Genomic DNA, 22,929 nt, shown 5'->3' on the forward strand with positions numbered 1-22,929 from the left:
GCTAACTTTGGGCTTAGTTTCTTCTTTTCTTAGCTCCTAGAAGTGCAATGTTATTTATTTCAGATCTTTCCTATTTTTCAATATCACCCTTTACTGCTATGAACTTCTTAAAATATTTTTCATCTGACTGAAGACAGAATACCAGAGAAAGAGAGAGACAGAGAGAGAGAGAGAGAGAGAGAGAGAGAAACTATCTTCCTTCTCCAGTTCACGCCCCGAATGTCAACAGCCAGGGCTTGACCCAGGCTGAAATTAGTACCCAGAACTTCATATATATATTCCACTTGAGTGACAGGAGTCCTCGTGTTGGAATCATCCCCTGCTCACTCAGATGCTTAAGCATGAATGTACAGCAGAAGTGGAATAGCAAAGACTCAAATTGGCACTCTGCTACAGGATGTGGGCTTCCTAGCTTATGGCTCAACTCACTACATCACAATATTCAACCCATGAGATATATTTTTTTCAATATGCTTTTATTGAACTCTGTAATTCTGATATGTTCTGTTTCTATTTTTTAGCTGGTTTTTAAGATTTTAAAAGTTCTCTTTGATTTCTTTTTTGACTCCCTACTTAAGAGCATGTTTTATTTTACTACATATTTGCAAGTTTTCCTCCTGATATTTATTTCAACTACACTGTGGTTAGGAAAGGTCCTTGATATTATTTCAGTCTTCCTAAATATGTTAAAATTTGTTCGATGCCTAACATACAATCTAACTTGGAGAATATGTGCTTTTCTAGTATTAGATAGAATTTTCTGCATGTGTCTGTTGGTTTCTTTGATCAAAAGTGTAGCTGAAGTTTACTGTTTCTTTAGATTTTCTATTTGGAACATCTATTGTTGAAAATAGTATATTGAAGTCTTCTACTATTATAACGTTTAATTCTCTCATGCATTTTGTTGGTCTTAATAATTTGCTTTACATATTTAGGTGTTTCAATGTTGGGTGGATAAATATCTTCTACATATAATTTTCATACCATCTTGATGATTTGATCCTTTTATCAACATATAATGACCCTCTTTTTCCTCCAGTTTTGTCTTGCAGTCCGTTTATTTATGATCTAAGTATGTCTAGCTATCCATGCTTTCTTTTGGGTCCCACTTGCTTGTAAAGATTTTTTTCCCTACCATAATATTCAATCATTTTGTTTTGATGCCAAATTTACATTTATAATATTCTAATACGAAGAGCTGAGTCGGGTTAATGACTGCTATGGATTTCCTATGGTTGAGTTTGTTTCCATGGCTCAAGGTTCAAATGTTGAAGTTTGTCATTGAGAGGTATTAGGAGTGCGGAATCTTCAACTCATCATGGTGTGTATAGGCAGGTACATTTAGAGGTGCTTGGAATTAAAAATCTTCATCAGGGCAAAGCCCCCATATTTAACTACTGCTGAAACTTTTTCAAAAATAAAATAATTATTTAATTATTTGAAAGGCAGAATTAGAAAGAGACAGAGAGAGAGAGAGAGAGAGAGAGAGAGAGAGAGAGAGAGATCTTCCATTCATTGATTCACTCCCCAAATGGTCATAACAGCTGGAGCTGGGCTAGGGCAAAGCCAGTAGCTTCTGGGCTTCCCACTTGAATGTTCGAGCCCAAGAATTTGGACTATTCTCTCCTGCTTTCATAGGCTATTACCAAGGACCTGGGTCAGAAGTGAAGGACCTGGAATTCAAATCAGTGCCCGATTGGGATGCTGGTGTCCCAGGAAGAGGCTTATACTGTTACACCATGGCAGCAGCCTCAACTGATGGGATTTTAAGGAGCGAGACCAGAAAGAACACACATGTTCTCCCTGTGTTTTGCCATGTGATATTCTCCCTTCTCTTGGCACTCTGCCAGGAAGCAGGCCATCAGCAAATGCAGGTCTGCGAACCTTTAGGACTATCCTCCTCTTTCCAAGTTGTCAGCTTAGGGTTCATAAACTGCATCTGAGTCTCCCACATGATGGTAGGAACTAAAGCTCTTGGGCCATTACCTACTGTCTTCCACATGCAGCATCAGGAAGCTAAATCAGAAGCAGAGGCAAGATATGATCAAAAGCATTGTACTGTAACATGTTAGCTTAATACCCTGCTCAAAACGTCACCTCTGAGTATTTTTAAATAGATCTTTAAGTTCACATTTTTTTTGCTGCTTAGTCCAGTTGCTATTGATAAATTCTGTTTCTTTTTTCATTTTATTCATTTCTTCTTCAGTATTAAAATTTCACCCTTGAACCAGTTAAAATCCTTGCCTTGCATGTGGCAGGATCCCATATCCTGCCTGCTCCACTTCCCTTCTGGCTCCCTGCTTGTGGCCTGGGAAAGCAGTTGAGGATGGCCTAGGGCCTTGGGACCCTGCACCCACATGGGAGACTGGGCGAGGCTTGAAGCTGCTGGCTTTGGTTCAGCTCAGCTCCGGCCACTGCAGCCACTTGGCGAGTGAATCAGTGGACAGAGGCTCTTTCACTCTGTATCTCCTTCTCTGTAAATCTGACTTTCCAATAAAAATTAACAAATCTTTAAAAAAAAGAACTTCACCTATATTTTGAAAATTATTTTTGTGCTGAACTTCTCATTTACTTTGTGTATTATTTTCTTGAGTTGTCTGTATTTTCTTATTGCTTATTGATTTTTTTAAAGCAATATTGCTGAAATTCTTAGGCGATGCATAGATTTCCATTTCCTTGAAGCTATTGTGCTCTTTATTAGTTATATATTTCCTTGGCTTTACCTAGAGGTGGGAAAAGTACTGGCTGGATAAGGTGAAGCAGTTCCAATTTGCCTAGCTTTGATGAGTACACATTGGGATGGATTCCATGCAGCTAGCTGTTAGTGGAGGTCTGTGTAAGCAAGATTTCAGACCTCAGTGATCAATGTTGTAGATGTCTGTAGCAGGGCCAAGGGTTCAGAATCTTTTGGTGTCAAAGGCTTTTGCAGATTCCCTAATCTGCTTTTCTTTCGAGAAAAATGTCATAAACAAGGAGTTCCCTCTCAGTGGACCACTGTGGGTATGCTTAGAGTGATGGCAACAAAAGTGTGTGATCCACACTGTCCATGGAATAACAATGATGTCTGCGTGGAGGAATTTGGAGTAGCGTGGCATCAGTGGCTGTAGAAAGATCCCCCACTGCTGCACTGTTCATGCTAAGTAAGGCAAGGGACTCACAGAATAGCTTCAGAACCTAAGCTTCAAGTTCAGCTATGTGCAGTGCTACCACTGCTTCAAGACCTGGGGCCTAGGGCACAAACATATGCCCTGTAGCTGAACCTCTATTAGTGCTTGTAGCAGCCAAAGGAACCAGGACTGGAACACAGGCTCATGTTCATTAACCGTGTCTCTGAATTCCAGTGTGAGGCTAGATGGCTATAAATACATGCTTTCAAAGCACCTTAACTACAGGTTCCAGTGTGGAGGTTTCCTGCTCCACTGTCTGAGCACGTGTGCATGCAGTGCAGCTGTGGAACCAGAGTCTGCAGAGGGGCCCATGTGCACAGCTGTACTCCAGGTCTGAGACATGTGAAAGATGGTATAGGTTGGAGGGGCAATCTCACACAGGTATAATGTTGACTTCTTCTTAGGGACAGGAGATGAACACGTATTTCCTTGAGCAGAGGGTCTGCAACAATGATGGGTTTGGGTTACCACTGAGGCAAAAGCAGCTGGGGTCACTGCTGAGCCAGCCATTGGGAACCACAAGGCTGCTGTAGATAGCAAATACTTCCAGGTATTATACATAAGTCAATATCACCATTCTGTGTTGTCTGTCTTCCAAATTTTTATTCATTCACTCTAAAATATGAAAAATCAGTATGCAAAAAGAAATCAAAATTTAGAAATGAGAACTGAATTGAAACTATAAAAATCAAGCAAGAAAACAGGAAAAACCTATGATGTGGGTCTACGCAAAAGTTTTTGATATGACATCAAAAGCACCAGCAACAGGGGCAAAAACAAACAGGAACGTGGCAACAAAGAAAAAAATGTTTACATAGTAAAGGACAGAATCAACAAAATGAAAAGGGAAGCCACAAAATGGAAGAAAATATTGGCAAACCATAAACTCTTCAGAGCTAGCTGTACTCCCATGCTCACTAGTCGTAATAGCCAGCACACGGAAATGTTCTTGTCAATGGACTGAGTACAGTGAAGTTATTGTGTACAGAAGGAGTATGACTCCACTTTAACGAAGAGTGAAATTCTGCCATGTGTAATAGCACATATGTATCTGCGTCCATTGAAATAAGCTAGACACCAAAAGACAAACACTGATTTCATTTAAATATGGGATTTAAGACAGTTGTACACAAAGAAACACAGAGTGAAGTAATTGTGAGCGGCACCCTTAGCAGCAAGCTAAGGGTGTAAAGTTTCAGTTGAAAATTTTGGTGGTAAAATTATAGGCTGGCTAGTTTAGTTAATAATATATTATATACATGGGATTTTTTTTAAAGATAGGAAAACTTAAGCAGAAGGATTCTCACTACATATAAAGAAGAAAAAGATAATTCTGTAACATTACAGATATGAAAGCATTTCACAATATGTATATCAAAACATCTCATCACATAACTGGAATGTGTAATATTTTTATTTGGTCACCTTTTTCTCAGAAAGCTAAAGAAAAAAATCCAGAAAAATACTGGCCATAGATTCTGGGATGAGTAATAGTAGGTAGGGATTTCTAACAGAAAATATCCAATAAGAATAAATGTAAATTACTTGACAAATGGTAAAGTTTAATGTGGCAGTCAGTTGAAACAAATGAAAAAAGAATATATAACTATACCTAGGGAATTAGGTTTCTGTAGTTTCTGGTCTTAGTTTGCTATTTAAATATATGTGGTAATTAACAGCTGACCTCTAAACTGCTAGTTTTCAGGGGAAAAGAGTTTTAAATACCTGGTTTACATCTTGGCTATTCCATTTCTGATCTAGCATTCTGCTAAGGAGTCTGGGAAAGCAGTGGAAGATGGTTTGAGCTGCTGCCACTCATAAGGGAGACTTGGATGGAGTTCCAAACTCCTGGCTTCAACCTGGTACCACTGGCTATTGCAGTCATTTCAAATACCTAAATAATTTTTTTCAAAACTCTTAATTTAAAATCTTGGACAGGCTTTCTTCTCAGTGGTTGAGAAGCCATACTGGATGCCCATAAACCAACCACCTTTTGTAGACTACCCGTTGATGCAGCTGATGATGATCGAATACTTTGGTCCCTGCTTTCAAAATGACAATCTTGGAACAATTTTACAAGAAAGAGCTTATTTGTGTATGTTTTCTGTTTTAAGTCACTTCCTGTATGGGTGCTGCATGACAATGACGACTCTGGACCTAGGATGCTGGAAAGACAGAGCCTGTGTAGGCCATGTGCTGTTAGTTCTCGGGCTCTGAGAAGGATACAAGAGGCTAATAATCTGTCCTTCATGCTGGACAAAAGCTGTAGAAACACACATTGAATGAAAGCAAGATGGCATCAAGATCCTGAATGCTTTGCCGATCACTGGAATATTAACACTGCTTTATTTTCAGACTTTTTCTGTACTTGGCCTCTGTCATTATCCTTGTTAATAGCGCACAGGTGGATCTCCATCCGTGTCTGCATTACAAGGCAACTACCAGCAAGGCAGCACTGACCAGCTCCTTCCCTCTGTGTTCCTGTTAAGTGTTAAAGAACTTAAGAATACCAATGGCAATTCTCAGATTTATTCTCAGAAGGCCTTTCTGTCTTCATATGTGGCTTTTGAAATTTTCTCAACCAAGATATTTTACAGTCTGGAATCTAGAAGACATTGGTTAATAAAATATTACCTGATAACTTCCAAATAATTCTCTCATCTGATTGGAACCTTTTTTTCAATCAAACTTACTTATAACATACAAAAGTATGATTTTATTCTCACTTGGTCTGAGGATAGTATAACTCCTTTCAGGTCCCAAACCATTCAGCCCAAAGGCTGGGCATTCATGGGGAGGGACAATCTGTGCAGACGTTTCCTGAAGTCAATATTCATCATTAAATGGATATTCAGGATGATCTTGCCACCTGTCAAAATAACCACCAGAGGGAAAATTCATTCTAAAAATCACACAACTGTATAAATTACTCAAGTCGTTGGATAATTTCACTCACCACTCTCCCAGTCCCACTCATTCATTCATTCCCTTGTTTCTCACTCTCCTTTGTTCTTCCTAAGTCAGTGGTTTTTCTCATACCTTAGAAAAATAGCTCTGTGTGTGTGTGTGTGTGTGTGTGTGTGTCAGTGTCTATATGTAAGGTTATGGGAAACCTGGTGCCCCACATGAATATTTTATTAAAAACAATGAACTCAGAGGCTAGTCATGGCTGCCTGTGTTTTCAGGACAATTCTCAGCTCCTCCCTCCACACCTCTCTGGACCCTGCATCCCTCCCTCAAAATGAACTGCATGAGCTCTTCCAAACTCTTCTCATCAGAAATGCTTGCTGTCCCCTCTCACTACACCTTGTGAGTGTGTAAAACTTTGAGATCTACAAAGGGAATGACCAGTAAAGTGTTCATTACTGTTGATAGTGATGATGATGAACCTGTGCCTGAAATAACAATGTTGAGATAGGTTATAAAAGGTCTGCAGGGTCTGACCCTGTCATGATTCAGTTCTTTCCAAGTTACCATTAACTTTAAATTAAAATATAAAGTAAAAAAAGCTCCCCCATGTTGATGACCAGCTGAATGAAAAAAGAAAAAGCACCGCTGAATGATAGTCTGTTGACTCATGAGGTTGAATACTTTTCCCTCTGGCTGATTTTCTAGTTAATCCTGAACAACTGGCTATTCTTCCCCAGTTTTGCAAGAATTGGTATTATATATGTGAAAGGTCAAACTGAATCATGTCACAAATGTCCATAAAATTATTGACACAGTGATTGAATAATCACATTTCACTAGTCTATTTTTTATTTAATCATATCTATTTGAAGGAAACTGTCACAATCACTGAAATGCATTTTTTCTAACTGAATTTTTGGTTCAACCTCTTAAAAATCCCTTCATTGTGGACATACCTCAACCACCCAGTTAGATTTAACATTTGGAACACGCTGCTACAATCCTTGCACCTGTGCCTTCTGTTGACACACGGGTCTGGGTGCATGACAGTCCTGTTGGTAGATGCCTAACAATCCAATACCTTGGGGGCGGTGTCCCCTCAATGATCCCCAACTACTTACATGAGCATTTCCACATATCGGACATTTTTATTCAAGGCTTCAATGTCCTTCATCTCATCTTCAGTAAGACGAAAGTCAAAGATCTGGAACAACCAAAATAAAAGAACATTCTTGGAGGTGGAAGATGGGTTAAGCTTGAGGTGAGGGAGTGTGGGACAGCTGTGGGAGCCCTCCACAGGTATAGGAGCATCTCTGTGCATGCCTGAGAAGGGTGGGGCTGCTTCTGGAGACACCACCGGAAGTGGGGCTGGATGCTCTTTTTAGCTCTGCATGCTTGAGATAGTTGCTGAGGATATTTTGTAAGATATTCCAAATGCTCTCTCAAATAACAAATGTTCAGGAATTTTACTGACATTCCAGAAGTAGAAGATTTCTTATTTTTTCTGTGTAAGACGCTCACCTTGGGGTCCAGTGGGAATGCTAGGATTTCAGAACAGAGCGCCAGTCCAAGTGCTGGCTGCTCTGTTTTCTGTGTAGCTCGCTGCTACTGCAAAAGGAAAAGCAGCAAAGATGGCCAGAGTGCTTGGGCCTCTACCACCTGCAGGGAGCCCCAGACTCCTGGCTTCCAGCTAGCCGAGTGTTGTGGCTTTTCTGGGGAATGAATCATTAAATCCTCTCCACAGCCTATCACCTTCACTTTCAATGAAGGAAATTTAATCTTTTTTTTTTTTAATTGCTCCATTTTTTATTTTGGACTGCTACTTTCTTTTGCTCTTTTAATTCCTATTTTGTAAATTTGATTATTTTTCCAAACTTTATTTTTTATATCGTGAAATACTTTCTCACATGGCTTCAATGTCTTGTCTACCTTTTTATTTTAACAGCATAATCATAGTTTTATTTTTCTTTATATTCACATACTTTGTGCATACTGCATTTTTAAATGTATTATTGATTTATAAAGTTTAACTATGAGTAGTATTTGACAGCAGTATACAGAGAAATATGGAGTTAAATGGGAAATCCCACACTTGCAGGTAGGTAAGGTGGAGCACAACCATGATGGTGTTGTACCCGAGCTTCATGGGGCCAAAACCTCCCCAAACTCAGATCGCTTCACACTTCATCTTGTGGACCTTTTTATCTGCCTGTTCCTTTCTGTTTCGGAATACCTTTTTAAAATAAATGAGCACATATTTTAATAAATATTTATTATTTATTTGAAAAGCACAGCAAGATAGGGTTGGGGAGAGCAAGAAAGAAAGAGCTGCTAAACAGTGGTTCACTCCCTAAAAGACCACAAGAGCCACATTTGGGCCAAGTCAAAGCCAAGAGCAGGGACTGCATCCTGGTATTACACATGGATGGCACTTGGGACATCATTTGCTGCTTTTCCAAGTGCAGGAGCAGAAAGCTGGGTGGGAAGCAGAGCAGCCAAGACTGAAACAGACACGACAATATAGGATGCCAAACTCAAGTGACAACTAACCTGCTGTACTACAATGCCAGCAAAACAAGTACACAGCTTTTAAAATGCAAGTTCCTTTTATCTTTCCCACCAGCTTACTTCCCTTCACAGGTGTTCCTCCCACACATTAAAACAAGAAGAAGAAAATACAGTACTTCTACTTTCTTTATTCTGTAACTTCAGTTGCATAGTACTTTACTGATCTTTCCTATCAAACACATGGACTGACTTTACTCGTTGGACTATGGTAATCATAGTGTAGACAGATGTAACAGATTTGCTCAATTGTTCCTTTAGTAAATTGTGTTCAAATTGCTATTTTCAGGGCATTATTATTTGTTGTTAATTGTTCAACTATTTAATTTTATGAGACTATAAAGATCAGACATTTGAATAATACAAAAATAAGAATGACCAATCAAAATGAATTCTTGTTCAAGCAGCCGTTCTGCTTCATGCCCGTTGAGTCCGAAGGCTGCAGATGAACGCAGTGGCGTTGTAGAGCTGCAGATCTTGTACTGATGCAGGATTTCATGGAGTGCCTGAGAGTGAGCCTAACGATTTACTTTTTATTTTGTTCTGAGATTTATTTGTTTTATAGAGGAGAGACAGAAATGTCTTCCACCCCTTGGTTGCCTCCCCTGAACGACTGCAATGACTGAGGATGAGCAGAGCTGAGAAGCCCTTCAGGATCTCCCATGCAGCTGCGTGGTCCCAAGGTTTGGCACTGTCTTGCACGCACTTTCTCAGATCATAAGCAGAGAGCTGGATGGGCAGTGCAGCAGTCAGGGTGGAAATTTGATTTGAACGATTGTAAGAGATCATGGGGAATAGGAATTGGAAGCAATGGAAACAGCTTTTGCTCTTAAGAAACTTAAGAACGTAAGAAACAGAAGTAACAGCTTCAGTGGTAAGTAAACTTATATAGGAACTTCTTTTTCACTTAAATCTTCTTTATAAACTGGTGCAAGTCACCCAGTCAGTAAACAGGAACAACTGAAAATGCTTGAAAAAGAAACATGTTTGAAATTGAGTCCATGGAGAAGTTAGGAAGTGTCAGTAACTGCAGTTTCCAAGGGCTGAAATGCACAGGCAGCTATAAGGCAGGAGGGATATCTGTGTGCACAGTGAGTTCACTAAGAACTGTTAGAGCAATGCTGGTGCAAGGTAGAGTGAAATAAAAGATGAAAGCGTCTGCCTTATCCCAGTTACTGAGTCCACCAGTCACTTATGAAATATGCTCAAGCATTAAATTATTTTTTTCTGTATGAGGGGACACATACTCTTTCCTGTTTATTTTTTAAAATTTATCCATACTTATCTTTATAAGCAGAGCTGAACAAATAATTTACTTTGAAATTTGTTATAAACAAATGGGCAGTTACTAATTTTACATGGTACTTTGCATTCATCTTTGGCGGTAACAGAACAATTACTCTGTTGTCTAGTAGCTTCTTTCCTCACCTGAGGGGTATAATAATGATCACAAATTATGTACAGAGCAAATAAAATCCTTAATGATTTGCTGCAAGAATTCTCAAATTTGGGGCTGGCACAGCAGCCTGTTGGTTAAATCCTGGCCTTGTATCTGCCAGGATCCCATGTGGCACTGATTCATGTCCCAGCTGCTCCACTTCCCATCCAGCTCCCTGTCTGTGGCCTGGGAAAGCAGTAGAAGATGACACAAATCCTTGGGACTCTACATCCATGCAGGAGACCGCAAGAAACTCCTGGCTTAGGATTGGCCCAGCTCAGGCCGTTGTGGACACTTGGGGAGTGAACCGGGGCTTGGATGATCTTTCTGTTTCTCTTTTACTCAGTGAATCTACCTTTCCAATAAAAATTACTAAATCTTTGAATAATACTAACAATAATTCACAAATTTACCCCCAGCTTCTACCAAAGCCATTGAGACAGGAGGAAGTGTATAATAAAAGCTAAACCGTACGCGTTTCTGTTGTGGTGAAGTGAGTAGAGAATATCCAGAGTCAAGAGAGAAGAGGGCAGAAGGTTGAAGTCAGCTAGCAGCAAACAAGCAGCTAGCAGTCTCCAAGGGATACAAATTATAAAAAGATGGGGCAGCAGGCTCAGGCAGCTGGCATACAAGAAAGCAACACAGAATTGCAAGTTTCTCAAGAGTCAAAGTGAGGCTCTCTGCAAGCAGAGGCAACAAACACACTCATATTCTCACATTTCCAAAAGCCAATTCTCTCACCTGAAAGTTTTCTTTGATCCTTGCAGGATTAAAGCTTTTAGGAATGACAACCACCCCTCGCTGGATGTTGAAACGCAGAGCAATTTGGGCTGCCGTCTTCTTGTACTTTTTCCCTAGTGAGTTTAGCAGTGCATCCTCCAACAAAGGTGGGGAAGACGTGTTCACCCTTTTTAGAAAGCAAGAATGCACCATGTTTAGCCAGACTGATGACAACCAAATCCTCTCCTCTGTCTCGCCCTTCAACTGGGGATGTCCCAGGACATTTTGGGGTCGCCTGTGATCAAGCTCTCTGAGTGCACAGAAGCCCTTCAATGAAGAGCTGCTCCTTGTAGGAGAGGATCCAAGCAGCAAGTTCCCAGAGCTGCCTGCTGAGCCTACAGAGAGTCTAAGAGAAGGCACACGGAAAAAGGCTCCAGAAGGACTCAAGTGCAAGGAGAGCCACAGCTTCTGAAATTATCTTAGCGTGGGTAGTCTGTATTTTGTGGAATACATCCAAGTGGTAGTGTCAACACTGGATACAGAGAGCAAAATAAATAAATACAATAAAGCAAGTAATTCCAATATTTCAGAATGTGACTATAAAAACTCTACTGGGACCCAGACAATGGTTCGATGGCTAAATCCTCAACTTGTAAGTGCCAGGCTCCCATATGGGCACCAATTTGTGTCCTGGATGCACCACTTGCCATCCAACACCCTGCTTATAGCTTGAGAAAGCAGTAGAAGATGGCCCAGAGCCATGGGACCTCTGTGGGAGGCCCAGGGTAAGCTCCTGACTTAGGATGGCTCTGCTCTGGCTCTGGTGGCCATTTGGGGGATGGAAAATCTTTCTGTCTCTCCTTCTTTCCATAAATATGATCTGCCTTTCCAATTAAAATAAGTCTTTTTTTCTTAAAAAAAAGTTTTACTAAATAACAATTGGGTAAATATTTATTGGAACTTTCCTATGTACTAGGCACTGATAGATGATTTCATAGCTTAAGAAATTCCTACAACAATTCATAGAGATGGATGTATTAGGTCTAATACATGTTAGTACATAATGAATTTAAGCAGTTACTTTCTAACACCATGAAACCTAGATTTTTAATTGTGTGAATTTTCAGAGGCTATAAACTTTTTCCAACTTACCAAAAGAGGTACATTTACTGGTCATTTTAAGTGTTTAAAACTACTATTTTAGGACAATCGGCATAATGGATTAGATCCCACAGCCAACTAGGGTCATTTCAGTAACATAAATGGTACTAGTTTTGTTTCGTATATTTAAGGAAATACTGTGCGAGAGACGTGTAGCATAACTTACCACGTTGGATTCCTAGCAGTCCCCAAGGGGCTATATGCAATAATAACAATGTCATGTTGTTGACAAAATTTCAGGAGTTTTGGCTGAGTGAAGTATGGATGGCACTCGACCTACATGGTTCCATTGGAGAGAGAGGAAGGGGCACAACATCAGATTCTAGTAATCAAATGTGTTTTACATAAAGTTTAAAAAAAATCTTCAATACAATTTGACTTAATAATAACATATTCGCCCCATACCTTATATTACATTTTGGATCTAGGTCTTTCTCCTTAATAGTCTGCACATTTTTCTACCAAAACAACTCAGAAATATCTACTGTTATGTTTTTATATGTGTCTTATCATTTATTGAATCATTTCTTGAATTTTTCGACTCAAACAATGCCAAGATAAGCACACACTTAAGCCCATCTGGGCATCCTGAGACTCTTAAACAAAAAAATGAATCTCTAAAAACAGAAGCTTGTGAACATTATTAAGACTGTGGATGTATGTCTCCACATTGGTTTACACTCAGACTAAATTAATTTGTACCCAAGTTCCAGAATAAGCTTTCTTCTATGAACTTCTTCAGTTACCCTCCAAGTGATCAGTTTTGAGAGTTACTTGTTTTGAGAACTTCTGTTCATTTCTCCTGTACTTTCTGTGGTTGAATGTTAATGCTTTTCCTCATCAACTTTTCCCCCTAATTTCTGTTATGTTTTTAACTCATAAGGATGTAAACTACAATCACTACTAAATTTCTAAGAATTTTACTTATTTTTCTTTGCTATTTCCAGATGTTTATATATTAAGATTTCAAAGTTGTTGTGGGTTGGGGTGGTAGCCTAGTGGCTAATGTCTTTGCCTTGCGATCACAGGAATCTCATATAGGTGCTAGTTTATGTCTTGCCTGAACCACTTTCCATCAAGTTCCCTAATTTTGGCAGTGCGGGATGGTCCAAAGCCTTGGGACCCTGCACCCACACGGAGGAAGCTCCTGGTTCCTGGTTTGAATGGTTCATCTCTGGCTCTTGTGGCCTCTTGGGGAAATAACCTGCATTTGGAAGATCATCCTTTCTCTCCTTCTATCTGTAAATATGACATTCCAATAAAAATTAATAAATCTTTAAAAAAATAAAATTGAAGAATAAAAAGGTTGTCTCTGTGATTTTCCTTTTCTTCTTTCTAGCCAATGCTTTGTTAAACTGAAGATGTTTTCTAGTATTTACAACTGATTTTTTCTGTCCTCTTTCTTCCTGACCAAAGGAACATTAATTTTGAGTTTAATTTGAAGCAAAGATCTACATTTTTCCTACATATAATCACTTTCCTCATATTCACCAGAAACCATCTCTTTGCAATTAGCGTTGGTTACTTTAATTAAGCTTTCATTACACAGGGGCCATTTCTAAGGTGTTGGTTAATTTCCATTTACTTGTACATAGTTCCCTCTACTGGCTCCGCACTAATTGAAATATTCTATATGATGTCTCGATGTTTTGGAGGCATCATCTTCTTTCATTGTTTTTTGCCTTCAAAAACGTTTTTAGGTGTTTTGGTATGCATTGCATGTTTTAAGACTTCTTCTTTGGTGACACAATTGAAACCGATCACAGGAGTGTGTGTGCTGGCCTGTGCCAGCGTTGTGCTGGGGCCGCTCCTCCACAGTGGAAGCTGTGAAGTTGTACCTGATTGCTGACCGGCTTGTGCTTGAGCCCCGGCTTGTTCAGGATGAGCTCCAGCTGCCTGCGGTTGAAGTTGGATACTCCAAGGGATTTCACCAAGCCAGCATCTTTGCAAGCTTCCAAAGCCTGTGGGTGACAACAGGTCAACAAAGGAGCCTCCCAAGCAGCAAGATTACGTGCCTAGTGTACAGCGTTTGGCACGGTGACAAAGCAGCCACTTGGGGTACACCTTTCAAGTCAAGTGCAAAGTCAGTGAGGGTAATGCTTGCACAGCCGTGATTCATCAAAAGTAAGACCTTGTGCGCTTCAAAAGCATCCTGTGAAGGAAAAGGGGGCAGGGTGTGTGAGGCAGGATCTGATGACAGAATGAGTTTTGAAAATTCTGCGTATCATATCTTACCTTCCATTTTTGTAATAGATACTGATTTGGTAATAAAACTCATCCGTTTTTATAAATGTTTCAGTGTGTATGAAACACATATACTCTCCTATTTGAATGCAGAATACTTTGTCTCATCTTCTGTCTTATCTAAGTGTGTTTATAAATATACAATACAAGCAGATATGTTTATATACACATAAAACATTAATTCTGACTTTTACTGACTTCTAAGTAGGTGAAAAAGTATGCCAAACGTCGACCATTGTAATTCTGGGCTTACTGATGTTTTCCTGTATTTCAAGAAAAAACAGAGTCACATATTTATATAGTTATTGCAAGTGTGAATAATAACTACATATTTACTTATTTGAGAGACGCAGAAAAGAATCATGATGGGAGAATTCCCACCACTGGCTTACTCCCTAGCTGCCTTTAAAAACCAGGACTAGTCAGAGGCCAGAAGCAAACCCAGGAACGCTATTCAGGATTCCTCTTCTGGGGTAGGAACCCAATTACTTGAGCCACTACCACTGGCTCCTAAGATCTGCAGTGGTGGGAAACAAATTGGAAGCTAAAGCTGGCAGCTGTATAAAATATATAGTATATAATAAATATATATAAAATATTTGCTTTTTTTTTGTAAAGGCAGATTTACAGAAGGAGAAACAGAGAGAAAGATCTCTCATTTGCTGGTTCACTCCTCAGATGTACACAGTGGCCAAAGCTGAGCCAATCCAAAGCCAGAAACCAGCAGCTTCTTCCGGGTCTAGATGGCTCAGTGGCTTAATCCTCACCTTGCATGTGCTGGGATCCCATTTGGGTGTCGGTTAATGACTCAGCTGCTCCAATTCCCTGCAGCTCCTTGCTTGTGGCCTGGGACAGCAGTAGAGGATGGTCCAAGTCTTTGAGCCCCTGCAGTTGCATGGGAGACCCTGAGGGGGATGCTGACTCCCAACTTCAGGTTAACTTAGCTCTGGCTGTTGCGCACATTTGGGGAGTGAATTAATGGATGGAAGATCTTTCTCTTTGTGACTCGCCTCTTAACTCGGCATTTCAATAAAATTAAATAAATTTTTAAAAACAGACACTCCACTCACCTCCCACGTGGCACATAAATTTGTCTTGTGATATAACCATTTGCCATTCTCATCTCTGGGATAGGCTTCATCACCAGGCTGTAAACAAGAACGTATGTAATTGATTTTATCTGCATCTGGGAATTAAAACAATGGAGTATGAGGTGCCACCTTTGATGCCTGAAAGCATCTTATGATGTTGGCATCCATAGTGCACTTTGGGCTACTCTGCTTACAATCCAACTAATGCAACTGAGAAGGCAGTGGAGGATGGCTAAGCCCTTGGGCTTATAAACCACCAGCTGTTTGCAAGACCCGGGTGGAGCTTCTGGCTCCTGGATTTAGCCTGCCCCAGACCTTTGAAGTCTCGCTGCAAATTCACAATTGTACTAACAGTGAGGGCTTACTGCATCAATGGTCACTTTGTCATCATACAGACTAGGAGATCTGAGAAGTCAAGCAGAAGGTGGAGACAGAGAAAGAACCAGAAATATGGAGATTTGCTTTGTATTTTGTTCCAGTTTTAGCTGAATTAGACAACTCTGGAATTCATCATGCCCTTTTTCAGTTAAAGTCAGTTTCAGTTTGATATCTGCCACTTATTAACAGAACTTTGGCTTATTCAGAGGTATCTGAATAATGTACATCATGTAGCTAAAACGCATAACTATGGAAGGATTGAGGCCAATGAGGCTGTTCTCATTTGTAGCTGAGGAGTGGCAGCTTCTGCCATGCAATAACATGACATAAATATCATCCTACTGTGTTCTGTGATTCAGACAATGGGCCTGCTAAGGTAGGTTTAGGGTAGAAAACACCAGGTTACTTGACCATTTCTGTAGCCTTCAGTTGGAATCTGGGAGAAAGAGAAACATGTTTACTGTTATTGGGCTTGTCAGATGAGAGATCAGATAATGATTTACTAAAACGAGCTCTCTGTTTTGTGATGCAATGTACAAAGGTAAAAGGTGAATTCTGAGCCTCGCCAAGTCAGAAAGATCAGTTCCTCCAAGGCAGGAATGCACACGGCTTCGGGTGAAATCAAAGAGTGGTGCCAGGCAAGCCCCTGCAGTTCTCAAGAATAACTCCAGAAGGTGCTGAGAAGGCAACACTTCTGGGGTAAAGAGCCCCAGGGTCTCTTCTTGCCCCTTCCCAAATGGGATGTTAAATAGTGTTTGGTGGGTAGGGGTGGGAGGAGAGGCAATAGGTAAACAGGCATAAGCACATCAGCAAACTAAAATCCACAGTGGAACTTCTTATTGTCATCCAATAAGCACATACCAACCGGATGTACCCTGGACAGCTTTCTTGAGCTTGAAGGACTTGGCTTGCACAACTCCTATGCTTCTACTGTCCTTTGTTGTCCACATACAGATTATGAAGTTGCTTCAATTAACTTGTGAAATAAGCGTATGAGGGAATGTGGCAGAAATTACAGCTCATGATGTAGTGGGTTAACAGTGCAAACACTGCACAGTCAGTATACCTGCCTAAGTGGCTACTGCACAACAAACGTACTTGGTGATTTGGTCTTAAGTAAATAACAGGTCTCAAGTTCCCTCTGAAAATAAGGTTACAGGTCATAGATGCCCTGCCTGACCTTTACATACAGCTCAGTGGGATATAAAACAAGTGCAAAGAGAACATTACCTGTGCCTGCTGTTCTGTATTATTTCAAGTCACAGACCAAGATGTCTGTGAATTCCCTAAAGATTTTAAGAGATGCTGTCTTGTCTATGAAACCCATACCTGAGTTACCAAAGCGACCATGAAGTTTTCAAATGCACATCTCCATGAACTAGGATACAAACGAAACATCTTCCCCACACATCTGACTCAGATGTAATCACAGAGGAGAGCGCACAGGACAGGTCAGGGCATCCAAATTAGCTGAGTGAGATAATCTTAGACTCCACAATGGCAGAGGATCCTTGCTTGTCCTAACCAGCAAAACCTGACTGACCTCATACACATGTGGCCAATTTTATTTATCGATTTCTCCTTCCTGCAACGAAATTTTAAAGTAGGTACTTCTCTTCAGCAGTGTATACGGGGTATGTTCTTGGTTTTCAAATTAAGGCTGAGTTTATAGATCGAGAAATAGCAAGGAAGGACTTCGTTTGAACTAAAACAGAGATCACTTAGATATAGTGGTCTTGCAGCTGGATCCAAATTTCTGACAATTCTTTGGGCTGCCTTCCTGGGAAGAAGGTGCAGGTAAGTATATTGTTAACTGTCTGTATCATTTTCTTTCCCATTGTGCAAAATAATTTTTATGGCTTTGTGAACAGGGAAAATGTTGCACCTGGATTTTGGACAACTAAAATGTGTATTACAGCTAGGTACAACATACTAGTTGATAAATGATAAATTAAGCTATAGTAGTAAAAACACACTGTAATTAAAAAAACATACTGAATTTAGAATGAAGAAACGCAGGGTCCAAGCCCGAGTGTGCTAACATAATCTTTTTGGGTACTTGTCAGTCTCTGAATTATATGAACAAAACACTGCCACATTCAGGGGTATTAACCTTTAGCTGTTGGCTCATGGTTATGAAACCAAAAGCCCATAATATAAAAGCAGGACACAGCCTACGGTTTATAACCCTTCACCCTAGGTATCTTTGCCTGTCCTCTATCAAAAGGAATTCACTGATTTTAGGCATTAATCCAGGCAGTCCTACAAGGTTGGAATCACCAGACTCAAGGTGCCATTTGCTTCTCCAATGGATAAGAACCTCTATGGCCAGTGTTATCTTGGGGTGATTTATGTAAGAGAATTGCAGGCCTGGGCAAAATGTAACTGTTACCTCATATAACCCTCAGACCAACTGGAGCCCAAGTAGTCATCATAAAGTTCCTAAATAGCCTAGTATCACCGACTAATCAAAGGAAGATACTGTGCTCTACCGACCAACCAGGAACTTGCACATGAGCTGGTCAGGCACCTCTCAGCCCCAATTTCAATCTATAAGAACCTTTACACCTAATTCCTTTGGAAGCCCAGGAATTAAGCAGTAGCTGTTAGGTTCCTTCCTCTGCTCTTTGCAATAAATGATTACTTTCTTCCGCCACCCAATGTTGCTGATGGACTTTCTGTGTGTCAGGCAAATGGACCCAGTTTGGTGATTCTACGATGGCTCCAACTAGTTTGGGGCATTGACTAACAACAGTTACCAGAATGCAGAGGTCCAGTTTCTAGGCATCTGAACTTACCTTGAAGGCCATGGGTATTTCAATGATGTAAAGATTCACATAATCAAGCTTGAGGACCTTGAGTGTCCTCTCCAGGGCTGGCCGCACCATTTCTGGGTCAAGGTTTGTGGCCCACAGCTGAAATAATTAAAGGGGAACAGACAGCTAAGGTTCACACTCTTTTTGCAATTATGTAGCCTATTAGCCCCTTGTAAAGCACCTATTCATACCTTATTCACTCATTTCACAAAAAATGTTTATGCTGCAGTATTGTCTGAATATCACATTAGTTGATAGACTCAACATACAGAGTAAAAGTTTATCTAAATATAGTATTAGAAACAACAAGATCTTCTTGACCACAAACAACATAACTTAGTGACCAAGTCTTTGCCTAGCCCAATCTACTTTCCTGTCTGTCCTTTAGTGCCTTTTTCTTACTGTGAAACTAGGGAGCATGTGTCTAACAAACATCCTGACCTGTCCTGCCATCTCATTTTCCTGTCATTCTGACAAAAACTGTGCTCAAAATTTGCAAATGTGTGTGTGGCTTCAAGGACTCTTTCACCCTTTGACAGGTGGTGCTCAGGCCTGGAGAGATGTTTGTTCTCATTTGATTCCTCTTAGCATTTGTGTCGTTTCTACATGGAATCAGCTTCACTGCATCCTGAAACGGTGTACCCTCACATATGTAAAATGTATAGCACCACAGGATACTCAGACTAGTACTTCTTCCCTTAAAAGCACAGTGAAGAATATTAACTCTGTCCATGTGGCATTGCTATTACTATTCCATCTAGCTGATAACTCTCTGATCCTTACTTCTCATAAGATACACCTGTTATTTTTCTGAGCAAAGTGTGATGATTTTCATTATTTCTTAAATGTATAGCCATGGAACAAGCACTACAGAAAACAAACAAGAATTTTAACCATTGGATTAATTCTTGTAATTTACCCTAATCTTATATGTAGTCTAGACTGAAAGCAAACAAAAATGGTACAGCATTAATTGAAATGTTGACAGAACCATTTGAGCATAAATCAAGCCCATGTATTCAGTGCTAGCCTGCTGGGAACTCTGTCAAGGTTAGTTTCATGATGAATAACATCATAAAAAAAAAGAGCACATAGAACTTGCGTCACGAGACGTGAATCTTGTTCTCTGCTCAGATGATTTCAGAATACCAATTATAATTCTTGCTGGTGTTGAACCCTTGTAATCCCAGCACAAACCTAGGGAAGAAGCCAAAGGTATAAATGCCTGGTCCTACAGATTTACACACTGTAATCAAACAAAACCTACCCCTTCTCACCTTTCTGCAGGAAATGACCAGTTTTTTTGATAAATACTAAAATTTTGCCAGAAATTCATTCTGTACAAGAGACAACATAGATTTCCCTTCAGATCTGATCCACAAATTCACTCAGCAGGTTGGAAATATAAACCTGCAAGAACATTCTTAGGATTTGCTAGGTGGCTGGGGCCTAAATGGTTAACTCCACATCTTGTAAGATGGACTATGATCACATGACCCTGAGGATGACATGGTGGTATTTTATTGCCTAATGTTCCTCCCTGGACTCTGCGTTTTGCAGCTCTTTTCAGGGACATCCCCAGCTGATAAGACCATCAGCATACGACGTTGACTCTGACAAGCCACAAGGGGCTTTATGTCCTTTCAGATCCTGCTTACTGCATAGATGATCATCTCCACGTGTTTGCATGCCCAGCCCCTTTCCAATGAGAAACATAAATAAACTGCAACCCTCCTTTCTCCTGTCATGCCCTCCAGTGTTCAATGAAAGTGTTTTCCCCTTCCCTGGATGTCTCTTTGCTGCCTTCAAATGTAAATACCTTGTGAATAGCTGTTGTAATGTACTGTTTAGGGCACAAAGATGTGTGTGTACAGCACAGATGCAATTGCTTTCCAAATATTTCTGAACCATGGTGGATTGGCTCTATGGAGGTAGATTCCATAGACATAAAAGAGTGCCATACTCAGGATACAACTGCACATATATACACACACAGGGAGAGATATTTAGAAAGATGAATAATAAAACAAAAACCCAGACATTCCCTCCAAGGAGGTCAGGAAATTGAATCTTAACCTATTTAACAAGCTTGCTATGGGCCACCCCCTTACTACTACCTTGAAGTTTTCCTGCTGGCTTCAGGGTTGTTTTTAATGATCTGTACATGTTTCTACATATAGCTAAACAACACATTGTTTACTTCTGCCTATTACTGATCTCCATATAAAGGGACTCCTGCTCTTCCTCTCATGGCATGTGTGGCTGAAGCTCATCCTCGTAGCCATCCTTCGGCTACAGCAGACATTGCTGCTTGTGCACTTTGTTTTCACTCATTGTACACATTTCCAGATTGCATTGCTGATGGGCCTTCCATTGTTTCTAGTTCTCAGACATCATGAACTGCAAGACCGTGGGCGCTCTTGCAATAGGAAATAGCTCTACAAGAAAATAAGTGCTCTGCAGTGCAGCTGCAAAGGTGTAATTAGGAAATTATTAGGCACTAAGCTGTGCCTGAGGGGCATTCCTCACCATCTGGGCCTCCAGACTCCCACATCCCAAACCAAGGCGCCTGGTTTTAGTCCATGTGGGAAATCCAGATGGAGTCGCTGACTCCTGACTTCACTTTGGACCAGCCCAGGTTGTTCTGGGCATTTGGGGAGTGCACCAGTGGAGGGCAGATCTGTCTCTGTTTCTTTCTTTTTGCTTGTTTACTCACTCTGCCTTTTAAATACATAAAAGATGTGCATACTTTCACCTTCACATGCGGAAGCTCTGAACACATTATACTAAAGAAATACATTAAAGAAGCTAGATACAAATGGCTCACTATCGGACATCTTATTTGTATGAAATGTCCACATGAAAGACTATAGAGTAAGAGCCAAGGCTGTCAGTGACAAGGAAAGAGGAATAAAGGGGCAATAACTGCTCATGCAGTTGGAGTGTGTTTTTGGAAATGATGCAAATGTTAGCTACAGGTGACACATGTACAAGTTCGTGAATGCTTTAAAACTCCTGATGAAAATAGTGGACTTCATGGTAGGTGAATCAGACCTCAATTTAAAAATGGTGATCTATGGACAAGTAGGTGCATACAAAATAAAAAGAAGGCTGCTCTTAAAAGATGGCATTGGCAAGGGTTTGTGGGATATGAGCAACCTATACTCTTCCCAGCACTGCCCAACTCTTCTGCTTGACAGATTTGGCTTTTTTCCACAGTAAGTTCCCTTAAGTCAATATCCAGGGATGAAGAGACAGCTATGTCCTCCCATCCAGGCCTAAGAGGGAGAGGGATACAGCACTGAAGGACAGGGAGCATGTTCTCCTCTCAGCGAATTCAAGTTTATTTAGCAGACAAAGGTGGCACAGGACCCACCATCCACATGAGGAGACAGCGTGAAGACAAGAGCTCACCTTGCCACAATAGAACACGTCCTCCCGCCGCACTTTTCCTTCAGCAATCTTCTCCCTGATGGCTTCGCCCACTTCATGCTCATTTTTGTAGAGGTAGGCCCCATCAATGTGTCGGTATCCTGCGTCAATGGCAATCTTCACTGATGTTGCACAGAGTCCATTATAGGTCTGAAATGACAAGGAGGGTGGGATTGAAGGTTGGGGAGAAGAATGAGTTCTTCTTGCAGTTCAGTCATCATTAATCAGACATTTCTGTATCTATTTCTGGAAAGTTCCTAATTCTTCACTGTGATGACTGGAAGACAGTATCTGGGGACAGGAGGAAATGACTTCTCAGTGGCCTCCCTCTCTCAGCAGGAGCCTCCTTCATCCCAGGACTGCCTTCAGCACTGCAGCTTCAGAAACTGGTTTCAGTTTTGCCCGTGACAGGAGGGTACATGAAGGTTTTGCTATGGGAGGGCCCAAGTCCTTGGGAGAAAACTAAATTATAAAAATCAGATGAAGGCCCAGTATAATGGCTCAACTGGCTAGTCCTTCACCTCGAAGCACAACATCCCATATGAGCACTGGTTTGGGCCCCGGCTGCTCCACTTCTGATATAGCTGCCTCCTGTGGCCAGGGTAAGCAAGGAGGATGGTCCACATCCCACCCACATGGGAGCTTCTAGCTCCTGTCTTTAGCTTGGCTCAGCTCCAGACATATTGGTCATTCGGGGACTGAACCAGTAAACGGAAGATCTTTCTCTCTGTCACTCCTCTCTGAAAATTCTGCCTTTCCAATAAAAATAAACCTTTTTAAAACAGGTTTAGAAGAACAAAACAGAATGGAAAATGAATCAGTAAGAAAAGAGAATAAACTCGTGGCATTGTAGGTATAGGCAATGGTAGAAAATCTAATATCATATTGCCAAGGTCTATTTAAGCTTCATTAGGAGTCCTCCTTTTATTCTGGAATATAAGTGCATACTGCAATGTAGCTTCTCTTTCAGGAATGCAAGTCTCCATTAAATAGTTGATCTATTTATG

The 22,929-nt window shown here is 40.6% G+C and overlaps 1 protein-coding gene across 1 annotated transcript in view; it reads right to left on the bottom strand.

Annotated features, from left to right (window-relative positions):
• Positions 1–5,895: 5,895 nt before the first annotated feature.
• Positions 5,896–22,929, bottom strand: part of LOC101531043 (aldo-keto reductase family 1 member D1) — a 42,097-nt gene continuing 25,063 nt past the window's right edge. Inside the window, exons 4-11 of the mRNA XM_004594376.3 lie at positions 21,905–22,072; positions 18,473–18,589; positions 15,276–15,353; positions 13,800–13,922; positions 12,128–12,237; positions 10,822–10,987; positions 7,199–7,281; positions 5,896–6,036 (exon numbers count right to left, since the gene is read on the bottom strand). Of these exons, the coding sequence (XP_004594433.2) occupies positions 5,994–6,036; positions 7,199–7,281; positions 10,822–10,987; positions 12,128–12,237; positions 13,800–13,922; positions 15,276–15,353; positions 18,473–18,589; positions 21,905–22,072 (888 nt within the window). The 3' untranslated portion in view covers positions 5,896–5,993. The remainder of the gene's footprint in view (positions 6,037–7,198; positions 7,282–10,821; positions 10,988–12,127; positions 12,238–13,799; positions 13,923–15,275; positions 15,354–18,472; positions 18,590–21,904; positions 22,073–22,929) is intronic.

The sequence above is a fragment of the Ochotona princeps genome, chromosome 25 (assembly GCF_030435755.1).
Source record: "Ochotona princeps isolate mOchPri1 chromosome 25, mOchPri1.hap1, whole genome shotgun sequence".
Lineage (NCBI taxonomy): Eukaryota > Metazoa > Chordata > Mammalia > Lagomorpha > Ochotonidae > Ochotona > Ochotona princeps.